Genomic DNA, 22,707 nt, shown 5'->3' on the forward strand with positions numbered 1-22,707 from the left:
TCGATAATTAAAAAAAAAAATTGACAGCAGTGACAGCAAATTACCAGGAAAAAAAATAAAAAGCGAGATGTTTGTTTTCCCGCCATTTCCGATCCGCATGTTTATGTTGTGCAAAAAGCCATAATTATGTTAATCATCCTTATCTTTTTTTCATATTTATTGTTGCTAATTTAGAGGATTTTTAAATACAAATTCCTGAAAATAAATTTTCCTGTTTTTTTTTTAATCTGCGTAGCCCTGCCTTCACTATAAATATCTTCGGTACCTATGGTTTTTTGCTCTAGTCAAAGTCAGCTGTTCAAACTTGTGGCGGCCATTTTGTGACTTAGCAGAGAGATAAAGGAGGGTCAACGGTCCTCTAACTTTAGCAGAGCCTTGATCGACTGATTAGCGCTAACAGACGTTTATGAATCATGTTTTTTAGCATCGGGCCTTCAAGGAGCCTTCAAGGAGGCTCTAACTTTTTATGAATAAGGCTGTTAATGCTTCAGAATCTAACATAATCGGACTCAACATAATGGGACTTAAGATAATGGAAATTCAACATAATGGAAGTGAGTGAACATAATGGGAATACAACTTTCAGGGAATTCAACGAAATGATGTAATCCAACATTATTGGACTCGTCATAATGGGTCTCAACATAATGGGAATCCAACATAATCGGACTCAACATAATGGTAATCCAGCATAATGGGTCTCAACATAATGGGAATCCAACATAATCGGACTCAACATAATGGTAATCCAGCATAATGGGTCTCAACATAATGGGAATCCAACATAATCGGTCTCAACATAATGGGAATCCAACATAATCGGACTCAACATAATGGTAATCCAGCATAATGGGTCTCAACATAATGGGAATCCAACATAATCGGACTCAACATAATGGGAATCCAACTTTAAAGGAATACAATTAAATGCAAATCAATTAAAACTTAATGGTTCAGAATGATCAAAATTATCCTTGGTCGCTCATAGACCAAGTTCCATACTTTGCCCATTCTCCTTTTGTTTTGAAATGCTTGGAGGTAGTGAAGGGGTGCAGCACGCGCGCACTGGCGTAGAACCAGGTTCGATTCCCGGTCCCAGCATTTTTGCTTTTTTTTCAAATGTGTTCTAGTACATTTAAGTAGATTTTAATGTTCATTATATTACAGAGTAAGAGCTTTCGCATATCAATTTCAGGTATTTCTTTCACACAACCATAGAAGCAGAACGATAAGTGTACAAAGCGCTTAACACATTTAGTTTAGCCAACTACCCGGTAGATGGCGCTGTTCGCTCGGCAAACTAGCGAACGGCACTCTGCCGTAGACTATTGTAGTGTAAAATCTTTTGAATTTCTTTTTGATGATTTGTGTGGAGATATTTGGCTAGAATAAACATATCTCAGTTTATAATAGGGCATATTAGACAAAGCTCTGCGCAGGGGCGACACTAGCGCAAACCCATGATAACGTCAGTTCTCTTTATATTTTTCGCCATGACAGATCATAACCAAAGAGTGTTAGGGTTAGGGCTCATAATGTCTCACTCGCAAAATGTCCCTTTCGCAAAAGGTCCCTTTTATAAATATCCCATTCTCAAAACGACCTCTCTGCAAAATGTCCCGTTCTCAAAATGTCCCGTCACATAAATTACGTCCCGTTCGCAAAACGTCCCTTTCGCAAAATGTCCCGTTCGCAAAACGTCCCTTCCGCAAAATGTCCCGTTCGCAAAACTTCCCTTCCGCAAAATGTCCTTCCTTTCAATCCATGAGAGAGAGCCTAATTTCTTTATTTAAACAAGAATTTTGCAGGCGGGACATTTTGCTAATGTGACATTTTGCAGACGGGACGTTTTGCGAAAGGGACTTTTTCAGAAGGGCCATTTTGCGAAAACAATGGGATGTTTTGAGAAAGGGACGTAATGGGAATGGGGTATTTTGCATAAGGGACCATTTGCGAAAGGGACGTAATTTTGGTGGTGGGACATTATGAGCCCTAACCAGTATTAGTAACTATAGGATATCATGATTCCTATAGTCATGATATATGTATTAGTAACAAATAACAAAATAATATGATATTTTACATCGATAATAGCGATAGTTATATTTCCAAAAAAATAATTGAAATAATGATATTACGGCATCCTACGGACATTTAATTTTAAGATACTCAAAAAACATAAACCATAAACATATGGTATGTGCTAGTGCTGCACTCTGGCGGGATAAAATTGCAGTAATATTCCCTGTGTTTAATTCTTGCTCCTTTTCAAGACCCTAGTGTACACGAGATTCTACAATCAGTGAGAGGAGCTCACTCTAGTTGTAAATAACGCCACATTGTCGATTGTGTGTGTAGTCGCATAATTTTTTAAAGTCATATAATGTTTGTCATAATTTTTGTGTGACATAACTTTTTCCCGTCGAAACTGCATTTATTCAGAAATTTTAATTGGTCATAGTCATCCTATAGAATTCTATAAGTTAGATTAGGTGTATTTTATCCAATTCTGAACAACTAATGGTTTCGGTGAGAAAATAGTTATGACAACATTACGTTATGTCTTTCACAATTATGCGAGCCAAGTGGACCGGATGGATAAATACGGGCCGCTAAAGAGTGACCCGTTTTTTTTTCGATATCTCTTTTTGCATTAATTTCGTCTTACAGCTACAAAATAATAAAGTACAGTCACCAGTATTAATATCTGCCACAGCGGAGCGTGCAAAAATGTCTGACACGTTCTTCCGGCCCTAGAAATAAATAGAGTCGTATCAGATATTTATGCACACTAGTTGTGTCAGATATTGGTGCAGGTGACTGTACCAGATTTGAACGCTTATAATATTAAATATACATACAAACTCCAGATTAAAACCGGCCCAGTAACTTGCGGATTAACACTCATACAAATCTAAAGTTTACTCGAACTCTATAGGTACCATCAGCCAAATATGTGGTCTACCACCCTAAAGTTGATAATCGTTTGCATGTCATAAAACAATAATGCCAATAGACGTGTCTGTCAACTTGAAAGTTCGACTTTAGCGACATATTCATTTGATAGGAACTTGTTTTTAAAATTGATAGACCACTTATTTGGCTGATGGTACAAGTACAAGTTCATTTTTAAGGGGGTATTCTTGGGTGCCTGCCCATTGTCTGCGACCGTGTAAAAAAAGTGTCATTATACATGTAGAATTATGAGTATGGTCCTTGTATGGTCATTACTATGTGTGGCTTATTAAGGATTGGCATTATAGCACTTACGAAACGCCAGTGTTGCCATGCGTGGCGCGCTTGACAGAGCCTGAGATCTGGACGCGGGAAAAGCGATCGTCAATTGTCAGTTTTGTAAAAGAAGTCTGGCCCGAGTCGACAGTCTCAGGAACTGTTACGCGTTTCTTTATTATTTAGCTAGGCTTTTTCTTAAGTTATTGTGAATCGTTATGATAGTTGCATTTCTAAGATTTCAGTGAACGAGTGTCGTATTGTTTTGGTTTTATCTTGACCACAATTAGTGGACTTTTGTTTGTTCTTCAAAATAGTTTCATTCTCAGCCCGAATCCCACTTGTTATGCCCACATTGATCATGTTACGGTCGGATCCCGGCTCTCTAAGTCCTATCTTACGACATACATATGTAAACACGATAAAATGTTTCGAACAAACGTAGCTGTTTTGCATGGGTTTTGCAAGGTAAAAGTTGCAGGTAATTAAATAATATTGAAACGGATAACTCGCGTCTTAAATAGAGTTTAGCTCGACATGTTTCGGGCTTCTTCGTAGCCCTTCTTCCTAGGACTAGGAGCAATGTGACTTGGCGGCTGCCGCAACCCGCGCACACCGAACAGATTAGAGCAGAGCAGCCAAATCGCGTTGCTCCTAGGATGAAGGGCTACGAATTAGCCCGAAACATGTCTAGCTGAACCCGATTTAAGACGTGAGTTATCCGGTACAATGTCATTTAACATGAGTGAGACTCGCGGTAGTTTCATGTTCAAAATTGCAGGTATTTTTTGTAATTCTTGTTTTTAGGGTTCCGGAGCCAAAATGGCAAAAACGGAACCCTTTTAGTTTCGCCATGTCTGTCTGTCTGTCTGTCCGCCCGTCCGCGGCTTTGCTCAGGGACGCTAGAAAGCTGTAATTTTGCAAGGATATATATGTAAACTATGCCCACAAAATGGTAGAATAAAAATTAAAATTTTTTGGGGTACCTCCCGTAGACGTAAAGTGGGGGTGATTTTTTTTTCTCATCCAACTCTATAGTGTGGGGTATCGTTGGATAGATCTTTTAAAACCTATTTTTTAATTAGGGGTTTTCGATTCATTGATTTTTTTGCGAAATATTCAAGTTCAAAATTGCAAATTTTCATTAAAATCGAGCGTCCCCCCCCCTCTAAAATCTAAACCGGTGGGAGGAAAAATTTGAAAAAAATCAGGATGGTAGTAAGTATATCAAACTTTCAAGGAAAACTATAACGGCTAAGTTCGCTTGAGAATTATTAGTAGTTTTACTCTTAAATAGCAGCCTAAGGTATAAAATATACCTAAACTTGGAAGATTCCGTAAAAAATACGAATTATTTTTCCGTAATGGCTACGGAACCCTATTTTGGACGTGTCCGACACCCTCTTGGCCGGTTTTTTGTTATAGTATACTGTAAGTACCGAACAAAAGGTTATCCCTTAAAACAAGTATATTACACTCTAAAATCTTCATCGTCATCATCAATCAAATGCTTCCGCATCTTGTGCCTTCTCATATCGCCTTTCCTCTTAGTACTATACGAACAGGAATCACAATACAACATGCCCTCCACACATACCTTTATATGCTTCAGACCTTCGCTCTTCAAATGGCTACTAAAACCACATTTATCACAAGAAAACTTGGGGCTTCTCTCCGCTGGCACGTTATGAGATTTCAAATGGTATATCAAACTCATATTATGCCTAGCTTTGTAATTACATAAGTGACATTTAAAGTTTCGCTCGTCCTTGTGTTTCCTTTTGTGACGAGAGTATTGGGCTTTGCTAGCTGTCGTGTAGCTACATATAGGGCATATTTGTAATGTGTTAGAATGTTCCACTTCCAACATATGTTTTTTGAATTCTGATTCAACTAGGGTCCTATAATCGCATTGGACGCAGTAGAATTCGTACATACCCCATACGCATTTTTCCGTTTTCGTTTCTTTCTTTTTTATGAGGGTAGTTAGGGGTTTGTCGTCTTCGTCGGTTTCGTCGGACACTTCAACGGTGTCTATGTGGGGCTCCTCTATTATCACTTCGTCTTCGTCGCTGGATGTCAGAAGTGAGATTGGGTCTTCCTTTCTGTGAGAATGAAATAGATATTTATGAAATAGATATTTATGAAATAGATATTTATGAAATAGATATTTATGAAATAGATATTTATGAAATAGATATTTTTGTTAATATTAAATTTTTATTACAAGCTTTTTTAGAGTGCCGTACCCAAAGGGTAAAAACGGGACCCTATTACTAAGACTCCGCTGTCCGTCTGTCTGTCACCAAGCTGTATCTCATGAACCGTGATAACTAGGCAGTTGAAATTTTCACAGATTATGTAGCTCATACAACAAACGTGATTGTTTTGCTGTTTTTTGCTCGATATTAATAACGGCAACAGTTAGATGCTTTAAAAATAAATAACTAAATTAAAATAAAATTAATATTTAAGGGGGGGCTCCCATACCACAAACGTGTTTTTTTTTGCTAATGTCTAATGTTGTATAGATAATGATACGGAACCCTTCGTGGTTAAAATGAAGTTGCAACAATATTCCTTGACTATGAATGAGTGAGACAGTGTCAGACAGAGTGAGACAGTGTCAGAAAGAGTGAGACAGTGTCAGACAGAGTGAGACAGTGTCAGAAAGAGTGAGACAGTGTCAGACAGAGTGAGACAGTGTCAGACAGAGTGAGACAGTGTCAGAAAGAGTGAGACAGTGTCAGACAGAGTGAGACAGTGTCAGACAGCATGAGATAGAGTTAGACCAAGGCTGGCCAAACAAACCCAGGCCCGCCGGCGCTGTTGATCGGCCAGCCGGCTATTAGCACGACTAATTTTCGTATACCTTTGAAACAAACGGGCCAGCACCGCCAGACTTTTTTGGCCACCTAGAAAATCTATTGGTCAGCCTTCACATTGTCAGACAGAGTGAGACAAAATAAGAAAGTTTATACAGCGTGAGACTGTGGAGACATAGTGCGTGTGCGAAACATAGTGAGGCTGTGTGAGGCATAGTGAGACTGTGCGAGTCATAGTGAAACTGTGTGAGAGACATAATGAGTCTGTGTGAGACACAGTAAGACTGTGTGGGACATGGTAAAATTGCATAAGACATAGAGGTCGTGTGAGACATAGTGAGACTGTGTGAGACATAGTGAGACTATGTGAGACAAAGCGAAACTTTGCAAGTCATAGTGAGAGTGTGTGAGACATAGTGTGTGTCTCACCTGTCGACGCACGTTATCTCCATGTCGCTGTCAGTGTCGGGCGCGTGGTCGTGGTCTTGGTCGTGGTCTTGGTCCCTCAGCATCAGCATCACGCTGGACGGGTCCACGTCGCACTGCACGCTCTCCAGCACCATGACGCAGTCAGCGCCTGCGCCCAAGGGGCTCCCGGCCGCGGCGCGAGACGCTGCGCCTGCGCCCTCTGGACGAAACGGGCTCAATGAGGGCTATCGCGTGTGAATTCGCCGCTAGAGGCGCTAGTGTAGCGTGAGGTCTACGAAATGTCAAATCTCATAGTTTTTGGGTGAGCTACGCGGGATTATTTATAATTAGAATAATTTTGTAAATATTTTGTAAGATATGAAATTAATTATGGCAAATATGCGTTCCGGGGCAATGAATGTCTGTGTTTTGAGACAGTTTTGTCTTTCGGAAACCTTTGTCCTCCCTTTTTTCCGAACAAAACACTGCAACACTGTGGCATGCTCGATATTTTTATGGTACAGTTTTAAGGTGTATTAAATATGATTTTAATCTAACAGTGCGCCATCTAGTGAGTCAAAAAACGATAGCCCTCATTAACTATTACTTGTTACTAGCGTGTTAAAACGCAGCTTTGCACGCGTAAATAATTTGATTCAGCAGATACACACGCACACACGCGCACACACACACACGAGCGCTCACACACACACACACACACACACACACAAACACGCGGGCACGAACACACACGAAAAAAATTGGCAAAGCACGTCAAGTGTAAAAATATGAACTTATTAAAAGTTTCAAAAATAAGTACCATAGACCCTTATTCCGACGCAATAAGACCGTACTAACATATTTTTGAGTGGCTCGAATAGATACATATTTTTGCACTTGACTGTACAGTCGGAGTAAAAAAAGGTTCGTCACCCTAACATCTATTTTCCTTTGCTCAGTAATTAGCGCTAATCTGCTTTACCGATTGAGTAAGACACACTTCGCCAACCTGTCAACCTGCACCACAACACCTTGGCACTGACAAACACTGACAATTAAATAGAACATTCTTGATTCAAACTTTTACGAAGTTGTTTATTAAAAAGGTTTTGTATTAATATGAAACTAGATAAATGTTAGAGGTGTATACTATTTTGACCCTTGTTATCATGTCAAGTATAATTTGATATGCACTTGTCTACTTAGTACTTTGGTTTCGAAACGTACTAAGACTCTATCACTTTGTAAAGGAATCAATTTAATAACTGACGTAGGTTTTCCTACCCCCACTGTACATCTCTAGTGGAAACAGCTGAGCAGAGCGAGGCAAGGTAAATGAAGTGTTTCTATTGGTTCATGAAAAACACATTGCTCACACATCTCTGGTGCATACGGAGCCTGAATAGTATACGTAACTTATACCTAGTAAGCATCAGAAATCCTTACCCTTAGCCGGTACTTCAATGTACACCGGAGCTGCCTCTAGCATTCCATCTAGCTGACTGTCCAACTTGCTTGCCAACCGGTTCGCTAACTTGCTCGCCACCTGACTATCCCAGTTCGCCCCATCTTTGGGTGTCAAATTGTTGGCCAACTTGTTGGACAACTCATCTAGTTTTTTAGGGTCGGACATGATGGTAGATATCAGGTCTTCTAAAGGTTCAGGGTTGAGGCGGTCAGCAAGTGTCTTTGTTTGCTTGATTTGGTAGTTGGTTATCATGTCTTCAATGTCTTTTTCTTCGGTTTGGGAGCTGGAATAGGGAATTAGTGATTATTTAAATTATCATCATTACTTTCATTAAAAACATTGTCACTGTCATCATCATCATTATCGTCGTAATCTATCACCGTCGTCATCATGTTTTCGTCATTATTATTATCGCTGTCACCATCTTATACACTATTTTCGTCATAATCATTGCTATTTTATCGTCATCATCATCATTGTCAACATTATCGATGTCTTTGATGATATGATAGATGATGATAGCTGTTTATTATTGTGCACCCTTTCAGCATGTTATGTGTTGTTTTGTTAGTTCATATTAATGTGCCGAATATAGTGCACTAAAAATTTTCTTTTCTTTCATCGTTTACATCGTAAATCTACATCGTCATCATCATCATCATCATCATGACAATTATGATTAATTGTCATTATCATCGGCACTTCCACTGAACTAAAATTTTTATTTTATAGTCAAACTACTTACATTTCTACATTTATACCATTTTCTTTTACACAGACACCCGCCTGTGTTTCAACTAGTTTTGGATCCGTTATATCTTCTGTACCCTTTGTTTTCTCACTATCCTTCTCTATCGTGCCTTCCTTGTCTGTAGTAGTTTTATCTGTGGTTTCATTGGATTTACCTTCTTGTTCATCTTTTTCATGTACGTCGGTTTTATTTGTGTCTGCATTCTTTTCTGCCTGTATGTTTGGTGCACTCTGCAATATAAAAAGAAAACATTAATAATAATAATGAAAATATTTATTTCAAAAAGAACAACTTTACACTGGTGTGTTAACAACTAAAAAACCTGTTTCCTAAATAAGTTTTTTTAGGATAAACAGTGTTCCTCCCCTTCATAATTGCTATGCTGTTAAAATTGAATGAATGCTTAAAGAAAAACAGTAAAAGAAACCAATAATAAAAATAACTGCATGAACACACATTTTTTTCATAAACGTAGCTATCTTAAGGTCGCGAGTGAGCAAAGTAATGAGGGTTACCGTTTTCACGCTCACCAGTGGGCGCCACTGTAGACAAAGGTCCTGCCTCCTCATATTATGTTTGACCTTAAAACCGTACCATAAGAATATCGAGCGTGCTACAGTGTTGCGTAGTCCCATTTTGTTCGGAAAAAAGAGAGGACCAAGGTTTTCGAAAGACAAAACTGTCTAGAAACACAGACATTCATTGCCCCGTAACGCATATGCCATTTAATTTCAGGTATTGCAAAATATTCACAAAATTATTCTAATTATTAATAAACCCGCGTAGCTCACCCAAAAACTATGAAAGAGAGAAAGAAAGACAGTAATTTAGTTATAACAGCAGTGGCACATTACACAGGTTAGGAAAAATAACAATTATGGTGATTTTCCACCGGCGAGACGAGACGAGACAAGGCGAGACGAGAATCGAAATTTGTATGCATTCTCGCGCGCCCGCCGCGAGCCGCCGCGGGCGATGCCATACAAATTTCAATTCTCGTCTCGCCTCGTCTCGTCTCGCCGGTGGAAAACCCCCTTAAGAAGTGTTGCCGCTATAAAAAGGTCCCGGCTCAGCATAACGCTGGTTTAGTTCGCTGGTGGTTTGGTTATGAGATTTGACATTTCGGAGACCTCACGCTACACTAGCGCCTCTAGCGGCGAATTCATACGCGACAGCCCTCATTGTTTAAGTTCATTGACTAATGCGTGTTGCCTTGAGTGGGGGGGCCCCGTAGCACCCACCTGCCGGGCGCAGGGCACGGCGCCGCTCCGCAGCCGGCGGCCGGTGCGCGTGTGCTGGTAGTCCTCCTCCGCAAAGTGCGCGGAGCACACGTCCCCCGCAGCCCCGCAGGCCGCAAGCCAGGAGGAGCGGAGGGCCTTGCTCGCTGGGAACCTGCGGGATGCGAGACTGGAAACATTAAATGTCCAATATTTGCTGATGCTGGATCAACTATATTACGTATCTACTGTGGTAACCTATTATTCGCCATGTAACATTTTAGTTAAGTGTACAATTGTTGTTAATTAAGGCTGGTTGGTTTCCTGAATAAATAAATAAACTATTTCTTGTTGTTATTCTGTCCCGTTAGCGAGGCGAGGGGACAAAAATACGAAATTCAAATTCAAATCATTTATTCAGTAAATAGGCCGCAATGGGCACTTTTACACGTCATGTTTTTAAACTACCAGCGCTTTCGGAAAGACCATCATTGCCCAGAAGAATGCGCCGCAAGAAACTTGGCAGAAAGTCATTTTTCATAATGAAATATTTACAAACAAAATACTTAAAACTACAGTATACAATTAAAGAAAAAATTACAAAATAATAATAATACAGTATAGTACAGTACAGTATTGTATGGGGTCCCTTAGTTACAAAACTAAACACTAACTATATACGTCCAGTGGAACTGTAGAATGCTTCCACTGTCATAAATTAAAAAAAAAGGTCTGTTCACTCACGAAGACGCGCCCCTCCAAATTTTATAATTGCACTTTTAAACGTACCCGTACGACAAGTTCGTGTGCGTAGCTCGAACGTGTTCCTCAGTCGCAAGCGTACCGTCAGTCACGCACACTGAGACTAAGACGTGTAAGTACGACTACTCGTGCACAATGATAATTAGCTGTGGAGGGGCGCGCCTTCGTGAGTGAACTTCTTCTTTCTTTGTCTTTCTTTTATTTACCACCGTATAGTCCGTATTGAGTTGATTTTTAGTGTTTTGCCTTTGCAAACAAAAAAAAAATTGACAATAAAAAAAAACCTGAGATAATTTTGTAAATTTGCATATCTACAGTCACAGCACCAATACTCACACAACAAGCGTGCATAAAATATCTGCAGGGCTACTACGGAACTCGAAGTTCGTGTAGTGCGGTCCCTCTGACACCTATACTATTTAATACGAGAGCGAGAGGGACGGTACGATACGAACTTCGAGTTTCGTAGTAGCCCTGCCGATTTCTAGGGCCGGGAGGACATGTCAGATATTTTTGCACGCTCCGCTGTGGCAGATATTAATGCTGGTGACTGTACAAAAAAAAAGTAACAGCGATTTACGCGTACTTACTTGAAGTACTCTACATCGTCACTAGCGACGGTGCAGCCCTCAACGCAACATTTACCCATGATTGTGATATGTCTGAAACAAAACAAGTGGTGTATCAACAACTGGAGTAATATAAGGTGTTCCGAGGAAGCCAAAAGACTTCAAACGAATTCCTGAGGTTTTCAAAAAAAAGTGTACCCTTTCCTTTTTTTTAATTTTTGGAAAATAATGGTTTTTCCTACACAGAATCAAAAGAACAATCGATTCCGATCGTTTAAAAAAATGTCCCTGTTTTTTCATACAAAATTTTATGAGTCGGTTTTGTCACGCCCATACTGAGTGTATGAAAAAAACGTCGCAGAACTGTCATTATTTTTGAGGACATTTTTTTTAAACTCGGAATCGATTGTGCTCTTGATTCTGAGTAGGAAAAACCATATTTTTTGCAAAATTTCAAAAATAATGAATGGGTACACTTTTTTATAACATTAGGTCGAATTATGCTTTTGAACTTTTCATTTTCCTACACAATAAATACATGATGTACTATCAGCCAAATATATGGTCTACCACCCTACAGTTGATAATCGTTTGCATGTAACAAAAAAATAATGCCAATAGACGTGTCTGTCAACTTGAAAGTACGACTTTAGCAACATATTCATTTGATAGGAACTTGTTAAAAATGTACATTTATTACTCCTTATGACCTCAGGAATTTGTGGTTGAAGTTTCCTTTTTCTGTGGTTTCATTTTTGGTTTCCTCGGAAGCACCTTGTATTGTATAATTGCTCAAATAGATCAGAGAACGTAGAGAGACTGGACATTATGAGCCCGCAAGACTATCACATCTAAGCCACTGAACCGATTTAGATGAAATTCGGTATACTATACAGATAGTTTGAGTCCCGGGGAAGGACATAGGTTAGGTTTTATCCTGGAAAATCGCATAATTTTACACAGACGGAGTCGCGGGTACCAGGCTAGTTGTAAATAATTTAGGTCTAACATTTGGCAGTACGGTGAATGGCTGTTGGCTCTGACGCTGAGCTCTGGTTGAGTACGAAACGCGCCTGTATAGTGTGGTGGTGAGTTGGCTTTGTGTGTTCTTACGGCATGGAGGTGGAAAAGCTGCATAAATATTTGTTGCATTTATGTAGCTATCATAAGGTCACAAGTGAGCAAAGTAGTTTTAGTTCATTGTGTCAGATTGAGATTGATTGATTGATTGGTTGAGGATGCCAAATTCAAATCATTTATTCAGTAAACAGGCCGCAATGGACACTTTTACACATCATTTTTTAAACTACCAGCACTTTCGGAAAGACTATCATTGCCAAGAAGAATGCGCCGCAAGAAACTTGGCAGAAAGTAATTTTTTCAACATAAAATAATTACAAATAAAATACTTAAAAACTACAGTATACAATTAAATAAGAAAATTACAAAAACTAAACACTAACTATATCTACGTTCAGTGGAAGTCACATCAACCTTAATTCATATCGAAATACAAACTGCGACATGGATGCACAGAAAAACCAGAAAAACAGACCAGCACTGGGAATCGAACCCAGGTCCTCGGCATTGCGTGCCATGTGCTATACCGCTACACCACTGCTGGACAACAGTGGAGCAGTGTGTCCAGCAGTGGTGTAGCACGTGGCATGGAATGCCGAGGACCTGGGTTCGATTCCCAGTGCTGGTCTTATTTTTCTGGTTTTTCTGTGCATCTATATTTCAGTTTGTATTTTCAATTTAGGTTTTACGGGATGACCATAAAAGTAAAAATTTAGAATTGAAATAAAAAATACAAAAAGATTCCAAAAAACCAATCTTAATATTCATAAGTTTTAATTGGAAGCCTTTTGTCTGATCATCATTTTTTGTATATTGTGTATAGTTCAGAAAATATGAATTGGTATCTTGTTATGTACGTAGTCTGAAGCTTCCAGATGGTCAATTTTTAATTTCCTGTACTATAATTAAATAGCATTATACAAAAACAACTCTAGTCAAACTTTCTTATTGGCATTCAAACTTTACTTTAGTCAAATTATGGTTTTTTTTTTTAAATTTAAAAACTGATTTAAAAAGAAATAAAAAAAAATATATATAAGCGCTTCAACGAACGCGGCTAAAACCATAACTCGTTCCGCATCCTTATTCCAAAATCGCCGTATCGCACCACCTTCAAAAACATCGTGCAGACCATTTCGACTTTATGCCATAAGGGAATAAGGTCGAAATTGCAACAAGAATCAAGCAAACCAATATCGCAAGATGCGATTCGATTTACAGAATTCGCCGCCTTTAATTAAGACGCATGATGATTAAAATGTGGATCGATAATACAAGAAAAAATATTTAAAATAATATAATATGTGAAGGAATGACTTTATACGTGTATTTACGCGCGAAAACAGTCAAAACAACGGTTGATAAAGTTCACAAAATATCAATACTTACGCAAGATTCCTAATAACTACGGTCAATCTACACAATTAAATTACATCATAGACACATCAGCTAATTTTCCACACAACGTTAGATACACAAAAATGTTTATTTAAGTTGAAATTTGCAAAATAAAAATATTTATTAGCACAGCTACTATATACGCAACTTTGACAGCTTGGTTACATTTTTTAATCCGTTCGCTGCGACGGCGTTCAAGGACGATAGAAATGTCATACAGCCACATTGTTCTACATATAGTGAACGTTTTACAACGTGACTTGAACAGTTTCCCTTTTATTTTGCGATTTTGGTTGGCTGGCCGCTTATTAGGAGTTAAGGACCTTATTAATTGTGCACTAAGTAAATGGACTAGGTTCTGTAATTAGTGTGATAATAACAAAAAAGTTTGACGACAGAACCACAGAATAGTATAATAGAATATCTAGGTAGTCTGTGGACGGGATTGACAGCTGCAGGGCTACTATGAAACTCGAAGTTCGTATCGTACCGTCCCTCTCGCTCTCGTATTAAATAATGTAAGTGTCAGAGGGACCGCACGACACGAACTTCGAGTTTTGTAGTAGCCCTGCTGATAGCAATAGCAAGCGAATGTTCCGACCAAAAAGAATCTAATCACCCGTTTTGTTCAGACTTCCGACTGTTCCGGTTCCGGTTTGTGACACTAGTAGAAATTCCGCTTAGGTCTGCTTTGCGGACTTGTTTTAAAAGTTCTCTCTGGTTTTATAAATGTAAGCCCATGTGATATTCCTGAGATCCAACTATTTACAAATGTCCAAATCCATTCAACCATTTTAGTACGGACGAGTTACGAACACACACACACATAGGGTAATTTCGCATGTGAGAAATTATTTTTACATGATCCAAAACCTAAGTGTGTAGTGAGTAATATTACTTAGTAATACTGCTTAAAATTTAAATTAATTTATTTTGGCATACCAAGCCTGCCCTGCCAAGACAAGAGCGCAGTCAGCGGTATCAGCAATTTTTGAAAATATTAGTTTTTCTTTTACAAATATACAACAAACTCGCAAATGTGATGAAAAACATTGTTTGTCGCACGGGCGGTACTAGAATTACGAACATCGACTCATTAAAGCCCTAGTCGAAGAATCTCGTTTGTAATTCCTTATTTACCGCCCTTAAGACACAATGTACTATTCAATATCAGTGAAAAATTAAAAAAAAATCGTATAAATTTTATTTAATTTTCTCTATTTACAAGTTATATAGTTACAGTTACATTGCTTAACATAAGTACACAATATTACAGCCCGGTTTTTAACCTGTAAATTGTTTACTACCTAGGGCTGTAAGTAGGTATTTACTAGTAGACTGTGTCAAATTGTATGCCACAAATATGGTTTGTAGAAGGAACAATGACAATCTCTTACGGGGGAAGAGTCGCAAAAATGTCCTGCTTTAAGCGGTAAAGAACAGTTCTCAATCTGCATTTTGATATAGTTTTCTTAACCGTCCTAGGTGCGTAATGAACTATAATGAATGAACCATGACCAATTTTTTTTTGCACCCATGCAAGAATTTTTGGAAAATATTTTTAACTGTCTTTAAATTGACGCTACAACCTTTGGATATAATACAAACCGCACTGATTTTGCGTCAATAGGCTACTACGAAATTCGAAAATCGAAGTTCGTATCGTATACGTACCGTCCCTCTCGCTCTCGTATTAAATAGTATAAGTGTCAGAGGGACCACACGATACGAACTTCGATTTGCGGGTTTCGTAGTAGCGCCTCAGGACCGGAGTTAAGTATCCACAAGGGGCGCCAGGGTGAATACTCGGACCGTCATTATTCTCAAAATGTTTCTAACGGAATTTAGAATTAAATGATGTCAATTTAATATTGTTTATTGTATCCTTTTCTTAAGAAATCTGATGAAAAAGTGTTGAGAATAATGACGACGGTTGAAACGCCCGAATAGGCGAATATTCATCCGCTCACACAATAAAGACTCAAAAATAACCAAGCTTCGACAGGTCAGCAAATTTTAAATATTCTTTTTTCGCGTCAGTAGACGGCACGAAAGTAGAACCTGAAATCATATTACCCTTTCGCTCGTTTGAGACAAATGTGAGCAAGAGAGTAATACAGTTACGTTCAAACAGCCAATTGTTTAGACACAAAATGTCAGAAAATTTGTTACACAATTCTCTCTCTATCTACCTTAAAATTACTTAAATTTTTATATTTGGGCGTTATGAAAATCATACTTTAGATATCTGAATAATTTAAACCACAATAGTATAGAAGCATCGGAACCACGGCAAAGATCCTACGGCAAATCTAGTGTAGTAGGGATTATATGGAAGAACATAACATAATAAAGTTACTAAGTTTGTATACATAATAATGAAATCATTTAAAAAGTAGAAATCGATAAAAGCTGAACTAAAAATGTATTGTTGCTTATTGATTCAAGTACAATACTTCGTTACTACTTTTAAAAGAGCTCGTATCTCAATATCGATAATTTTCTGAGTGAACTTTATGACCATTATTTCAAGGGTCAATTTTGTTGACGTAGTGATTTGAGATACGAGATTTTTTTCCAAGTGACGAATTGTATGCGATAGCATGAAGTGACGCCTTCCTCTAATTTCTACTTTAGCGTCCCAGACTGAATATAATTGCAAAGTTGGCAGTACAAAACTGTTTAAAATTAAATTGAACAAAGGCAGTGACCAGTAAAAACTTTTTATTTGCAGACCTGCAGTACAGTCACCAGCACCAATATCTGACACAACAAGCGTGTATAAATATCTGATACGACTCTATTTCTAGGGCCGGAAGGACGTGTCAGATATTTTTGCACGCTCCGCTGTGGCAGATATTAATGATGGTGAGTGTACAAGGATCGCAATGAATGTGGCAAAAAACTGAACAAACGCTGCTAATTTGCTAAACAACTTTTACTGTTCATGGTTTTTAATTGATAGTTTGAGAACCTTTGGTATGCCGTGGTACGGATCCGCACCCGGCGCCGCCCCCAATGTAACGTGTACCTTATGCTTACGTAATTAAAGTCCAATTTTATTTGGATTTGTCACGGGCCCCCCCAATGTAATTTGAAACCTAGGAAAACCTAATTAGAGTCCAACTTTCATCTTTTTTTTTTTGAATACCTAAAAAATACCTATGGCGGCCAACGGCATACCGAAGGTTAGCACTAATATTAGTAAAAAGCTAATATTTTTCATTAAAATCTTTGTTGCACTGCTATTTTAACCAACTGCACTCTATGATATCTGACATAATAATTTGGCAGTTTAATTTCACACCTGTGGCTTGTCCCTATTGAAAAGAACTTCTCAACAAAAAAGTAACAAAAACCGCATATCTATAATTCGGAGCACAAAACCTCAAGGAAAAAATGTCATCGTCAAAAAAAAAAAACAAACGTCACTCAAAATTGGGCGCGAAGGCACATAACCTCAAAGCTTAACCTAACTTTATTTACAGCAATCGTCATTGTACAGGTTTTATTTTGGCTCAGAACACTCGGTCCTGGTAGCCGGAGTCCTGGACGGCTGGGGGCGGTTTGGGCGCGGCTCCGGCGACGTGGTGGTGGTGTCTCAAATGGCCGGGGCGGCGCGGAGGCGCGAGGTATTCGAACATGCTCTGCGTGTGTTGGGCGAGCATATTTGCGAGCTCACATGGCATCGGATCCGTCCAGAAGAAATCGTGGTTCAAGGCTGTGTCGGCGTCGTACCTGACGAAGAAATATATAAGTATCTTTTGAACTGAGAATAGACTGTAACTAATGCCCTTACAGAACAAGTGCACTGTAAATAAATAGTGTCATTTACCGGTACGGATAATACCGACATGGAAATACCGTCCCGATATTTCGTGTACACGCCCATACAAACTGGTGTCAAACTATGGGCGTGTACACAAAATATTATGTCGGTATTGTACGGCAGGTTAAATAGTGTCACCCAAAAAATGATTACTTTAAATTTATAAAATGATTACAATTACTTTTTATAATTACTAATTACTATTTTATATTATTTTATTACTTTTTATTATTGTTATTAATATTATTTTTTATTAAAAAAATTCGGTCCTTTTATTGTAGTGTCTACTCTTTCCGATGTCCTTTCAATCGTTCAAAGGTATTATTATTGTATTGTATACATAAACACACATGAAATTAACAGATAACAGGATAATAGGTTGTACAAAGGCTAAAGTCTGCCTTTGTACATCTCTTTCTCTTGTTAATGTACAATAAAGAGTTATACAATATAATACTTTTATCTAATGTATTGTGCAGTCATTTACCTCTTTGCGGGGTCCAATTGCAGCAATTTGTCCAACAGGTCGCAGCCGTAAGGGTCCTTCACATAGGGCTTTAGTCTCTCCTGCAAACCAATAATATTAATGTTATTTTTTATCCATGAATCATATGGAAGAACTAGGTACTAGTAGCAACCCGTCACAGACAAAGCACAATGTGCCGCGAATAAACAACATCTATAAACATCTATAAAGACCTATCGCACAACGCAAATGTACCTTGCAGGGCTCTGGGTAATGCTGTCTATTCTACTTGTATGTATCATATCTTGTGGAAAGCCTGCGTCCAGCAGTAAGATAGAGAGAGAGAGAGAGAGAGAGAGAAACATCTATTTACATAAAATATATTCAATACACAGAAGACAAAGAGAAGAAAGAGAGGAAAGAACAAAACCATGAATAGTATAAATTTGGCCCCACTCAGCATTGCTGACTCGACTGATAATGTTCACTGCTATAGGCTGATGATTATGTATATTTGTTTTACTATGAGAGGAAGGCAAACAAGCCCATGGGTCATCTTATGGTAAATGATCACCACCGTTAAGGAGAGTCATTGGTCTGTTGTGATAATATGATGATGACATACCTTGACTTTTCTCTTCTGTCCCTTGGGCAGTTCCATCTTGTTGTACAGGTCGAGGGCCTCCACCCCAGGCCATGTGTCCGGAGTGCATGAACCGCAGAGCTGAGAGATCAGAATCAGTTGCTGTTGCTCAGTGGAGCCCTGAAAGATTAGACTGAGTTGTACCCTTCATGCTACATAGCTTTGCATGGGCGAATTAGTGAAGATAATAAAACCAAGTCTTGTCAAACCACACAAAAAAAATCAAAACTAAAAACAAATAAAAAAAGAAAGGACTTAGTGTCTTTGGCAATTAAGTTAACTCAAAATCAAAAAAAAACTTGTCTTAATCACTTTTTTCGTATGAACATTTTGCTATCCACATAATTCACTTTTCCAAACTATGTATGAGTATGAAACATTTTCTTTTATACAAAACTTTCCCTGACAATTAGAAACTCAACAAAGAATTATTATTATTATTATTCACTACCTGCGGACCCCACTTGGAAGGAGTACTAAATTTACCCTGCACATCTATCTCACTCAATCATTCACTTTTTCTATGGTAATTTTTAAATTCCATTTTTTTCCTTTCAGATCCCTTAATCGCCTTTTACAATACCCATGGGAAGAGACAGGTCTGTCCTACTCAACCAGGCACAGCATGGAGCAAAGCGCTTCTCAGCTCTGTCTTTAAAAGTCCTCTGGTGTAATACAAAATGTAAAATGATATTTTAAAATGGTCCCAATTTAATCTCACCTGCATGATGGGTGACCGTGTCCACATTTCGGCCATGATGCAGCCAGCGCCCCACATGTCCACAGGCGGGCCGTAGTTGCGGTCACCTGATATAGCATGGTGATCAGTATAAAAGTCATGTTTTACATCTAAAGCGTAAAACTCACAGGACAGGGTGGGTTGGGAGTGACCAGGTCTATTTAAATGGCTCTATAATATGGCGCCGCGCCTGCCATTGGTGTGATGTTGCTCATATACAACCATATAAATAGGCCAACTGTACTCCTGACCTGACGTGCACTCATCCTGTATGTTGAGCAGTATCAGAATCCTAATTAATACCACACCCACAGATTTGTTGCATGAACATAGCTATTGTAAGGTATCAGGGTTGACCAGTTTCAGAAGAAGCAATGCTGATTTACAAGTTCATTTGACATGATAAATCTGACAGTCACATTCAGTGTACTAAAACCTTGTTATAAGATTTAAAAAAAGGTCTCATGTGAGCAAAGTAACTGTTTCTAGTTCACTGAGTATGACTTTGTTTATGCACAATGCAAGCAGGGGCAAGTTTATCTGCAACAATATGACAATGACCCATTTCTTTCATAATATAATGAAACTAATTAATAACTGACTTACCTAGAAGAAGTTCTGGAGGTCTGTACCAGAGCGTGACCACCCTGTTAGTATATTTATTGACCTGCCCTGATTTAGCCACGCTGAAGGCTCGCGCCAGACCAAAGTCGGCCAGTTTCAAGATACCATTCTTGGTAATCAACACATTGGCAGCTTTCATATCTCTATGCAAAATCTTGTTGCTATGTATGTAGTATAACCCATTCAGCAACTGCTGCATGACCTTCTTTATCTCCCCCAAGCTGAATTTCACGTTCATGTTCGACAACAAGCCAGCCAAATCGTGTTCGCAAAAATCGAAGACAAGGTAAAACGTCGACCTGTATTTATTATGCAATGTCGCCTTAGTTCTACAGATTTCTATCAAATTAACGACGTTCTCGTGTTTGAGTAACTGCAGGATCTTGATTTCTCGCAGTGCCGTTATAGGAAAGCCTTCTTTTTCGTTGTCCATCAGCACTTTTTTCATTGCGACGAATTTTTTCGAAGAGTTCCGTGCTCGCGCTTTAAAGACCTCTCCGAACGTTCCCTGTCCGATTTTCGCGACTTTTTCGTATTTAGAAGACTCATCGCAGAACGGGAACTCGAAATCTTCAATGTATTTCTCTTTTTCTCTCATATTCAGGATGGTAGAGCTCGTGCTTATGACTGGCGCGGGCTGCTCGCGAGGAGCGCTCACGCCCTGCATTTTGGCACTTATGGTGGTGGTTTTTTGTAAACTTCTTGGTGAAATTACGTTTAGAAGCGCGTGGGCAGATATTTATGTATCATTTATGATATTTGAGATTATAAACAAATATTACTGCCACGAATTCCATCCAAGAGTTGACACCAAACTGACAATCTATTGTTTTCTCTTGTCAAATTCTAGTGACGTTACACTTCGGAACGTTCGAGGAACTGATATTCCTGCAAAACATCAAGAACAACAATACGTAAGTTTAAGTAATCAACAAATTACCATCGTCATTGGAGGCATATAAAATTCCAGTATATAAAAAGTACTCTGTGATTGGAGGGAACGCTATTAATTTCTAAGGCACCATGCCACGGGAGCTCAATATTGAAATATTAATTTTAAATGAAAACACAGTTAGATGCTAGAAAAACATAGCAGCAATTTTTTTTAAACTGCCCATGGAGGTTTTATTACTTTACTGTTAGTTTTTACTTTTACTTTTACCACAGAGTACCTTTTTATATACTACATTTCAATGATTAATAAAATGACGCACGTCTTTATATTACTTTGATTTGCTTTGATATTTATATAATGTAAATATTCATTGGTGATTAAAATACTGGTAAAACGTAACATAAAACATGTTTTCTTTTGATTGCGAAACTTCCTCAAATAATTCTACGTCTAATAAATCAGAAACAAGCACCAGAACACAGCAAAATAAAGCAAAACGTCGAATAAGACACCCAAAGAAAGCATTTATCAGTGCTGATGGTCCTCGGTGGGACATTTGGGAAAACAGGTAGGAAGGAATAAATAAAAGTTAGTTGAATAAGTACTTACCAGTATTAAAAGTTTCATAGCAATATTGCATAAGTTGAGGAAACCTGCATTACCTGAATTACGCAGGTATGGGTGAAGTGAAGACAATATGAAAACTAAACTTTTCAATGAATTCCTGCCATGAACCCACTAGTTGCAATTAATAATAATAATAAATAATAATAAATATCACCGGACAATTCACACCAATTGACCTAGTCCCAAAGTAAGCTTAGCAAAGCTTGTGTTATGGGTACTAAGCAACGGATAAATATAATTATATAGATAGATACATACTTAAATACATACAATTACATACAATTATACATGCAATTGTTTACTTTATTTGGAACTAGCCGTTACCCGCGACTCCGTTCGCGTAAATTTCGGTTTTCACTATCCCGCGGGAATTATGCAATTCCCCGGGATAAAAACCATCCTATGTCCTTCCCCGGGACTCAAACTATCCGTATACTGAATTTATTCTAAATCTGTTCAGCGGTTTAGACGTGATGAAGTAACAAACAAACAAACACACTTACAAACCTTCGCGTTTATTATATTAGTGAGATAATCAAGTCTAATCAATCCATCAAATGCAAAAAAATGACGCAGTAAGTTGAGGATAGGGTTTAATTAAAGGCTGCGTTTATATTATATGCGCGCACGAGCAACTTTTGTATCAGCGACTATTTTGTCTCTCACATCAAGTCTATAGGTAGTCGCATCGCTACGTGTGCGCATTCGCATACTTACCCATAGACTTGATGTGAGAGACAAAATAGTCGCGGAGACAAAAGTTGCTCGTGCGCGCATACCCTAATACCAATAAACTCACAACAGCGGAGCAAGCAAAGGTGAAGAAATAAGTTGCAGTGGCTATTTTAGAACTAGACTCCAACCATTTCTTTAGGTGTAGAAAAAAAAAGGTATTACATATACGTTAGTGAGTTTTTTCCACATTTTTTCATTATTTATCACTACTTACAGTATTTTATGACGCATTGAGAGTTGTTACGAGCTTCTAAAGCAACTTGCTAATTTTTTTCATTTTCACATTAATTCTCAAGAAAATATTTCAGTCTCTTGAAAACCTTTTATATTTAAAGGAATTAATAAGCGGTATAGCGATAATTTTGGTACTATAAAATTTAAGTTTTACAAATAAATAAGTGAAAGTTTTCATAAGTTCACTCACAGTTCGTTGTTCGCAC

At 38.3% G+C, this 22,707-nt stretch overlaps 2 protein-coding genes across 4 annotated transcripts; both read right to left on the reverse strand.

The window, feature by feature from the left end:
• LOC141442939 (uncharacterized) lies at nucleotides 1-13,863 on the reverse strand. 3 transcript variants are annotated; one of them, XM_074108135.1, is made up of 8 exons: nucleotides 13,701-13,863; nucleotides 11,253-11,324; nucleotides 9,925-10,090; nucleotides 8,678-8,913; nucleotides 7,911-8,215; nucleotides 6,486-6,684; nucleotides 5,170-5,336; nucleotides 1-2,753 (listed from the first exon to the last, which is right to left on the reverse strand). In XM_074108135.1, exons 2-8 carry the CDS (start codon nucleotides 11,309-11,311, stop codon nucleotides 2,701-2,703), a joined length of 1,185 nt encoding a protein of 394 aa, XP_073964236.1. In that variant the 5' UTR covers nucleotides 11,312-11,324; nucleotides 13,701-13,863; the 3' UTR covers nucleotides 1-2,700. The 3 variants fall into 3 exon arrangements, with proteins under 3 accessions (XP_073964236.1, XP_073964235.1, XP_073964234.1); XM_074108134.1 differs by having other exon boundaries at nucleotides 1-5,336; nucleotides 9,925-10,075; XM_074108133.1 differs by having other exon boundaries at nucleotides 1-5,336.
• A 1,038-nt stretch (nucleotides 13,864-14,901) lies between these two features.
• Nucleotides 14,902-20,847, reverse strand: Cdk9 (Cyclin-dependent kinase 9). The gene is made up of 5 exons (XM_074108138.1): nucleotides 19,993-20,847; nucleotides 19,369-19,454; nucleotides 18,630-18,767; nucleotides 18,026-18,105; nucleotides 14,902-17,447 (listed from the first exon to the last, which is right to left on the reverse strand). The coding sequence occupies exons 1-5, from the start codon at nucleotides 20,675-20,677 to the stop codon at nucleotides 17,228-17,230; spliced, it is 1,209 nt and encodes a 402-aa protein (XP_073964239.1). The 5' UTR covers nucleotides 20,678-20,847; the 3' UTR covers nucleotides 14,902-17,227.
• Between the last annotated feature and the right edge of the window lie 1,860 nt (nucleotides 20,848-22,707).

The sequence above is a fragment of the Choristoneura fumiferana genome, chromosome 26 (assembly GCF_025370935.1).
Source record: "Choristoneura fumiferana chromosome 26, NRCan_CFum_1, whole genome shotgun sequence".
Taxonomy (NCBI): domain Eukaryota; kingdom Metazoa; phylum Arthropoda; class Insecta; order Lepidoptera; family Tortricidae; genus Choristoneura; species Choristoneura fumiferana.

Excerpts from the sequence above, each read along its gene's own strand:
- LOC141442939 (XM_074108133.1), bottom strand. The coding sequence starts at position 11,311 with ATGGGTAAATGTTGCGTTGAGGGCTGCACCGTCGCTAGTGACGATGTA. Across the intron at positions 6,685-7,910 it reads CATTGAAGTACCGGCTAAGG|AGGGCGCAGGCGCAGCGTCT; the intron begins GTAAGGATTTCT and ends CGTTTCGTCCAG. Across the intron at positions 5,337-6,485 it reads GAGATAACGTGCGTCGACAG|AAAGGAAGACCCAATCTCAC; the intron begins GTGAGACACACA and ends TCATTCTCACAG.
- Cdk9 (XM_074108138.1), bottom strand. The coding sequence starts at position 20,677 with ATGCAGGGCGTGAGCGCTCCTCGCGAGCAGCCCGCGCCAGTCATAAGC. Across the intron at positions 19,455-19,992 it reads ACCTCCAGAACTTCTTCTAG|GTGACCGCAACTACGGCCCG; the intron begins GTAAGTCAGTTA and ends ATGCTATATCAG. Across the intron at positions 18,768-19,368 it reads CACGGTCACCCATCATGCAG|GGCTCCACTGAGCAACAGCA; the intron begins GTGAGATTAAAT and ends CTAATCTTTCAG.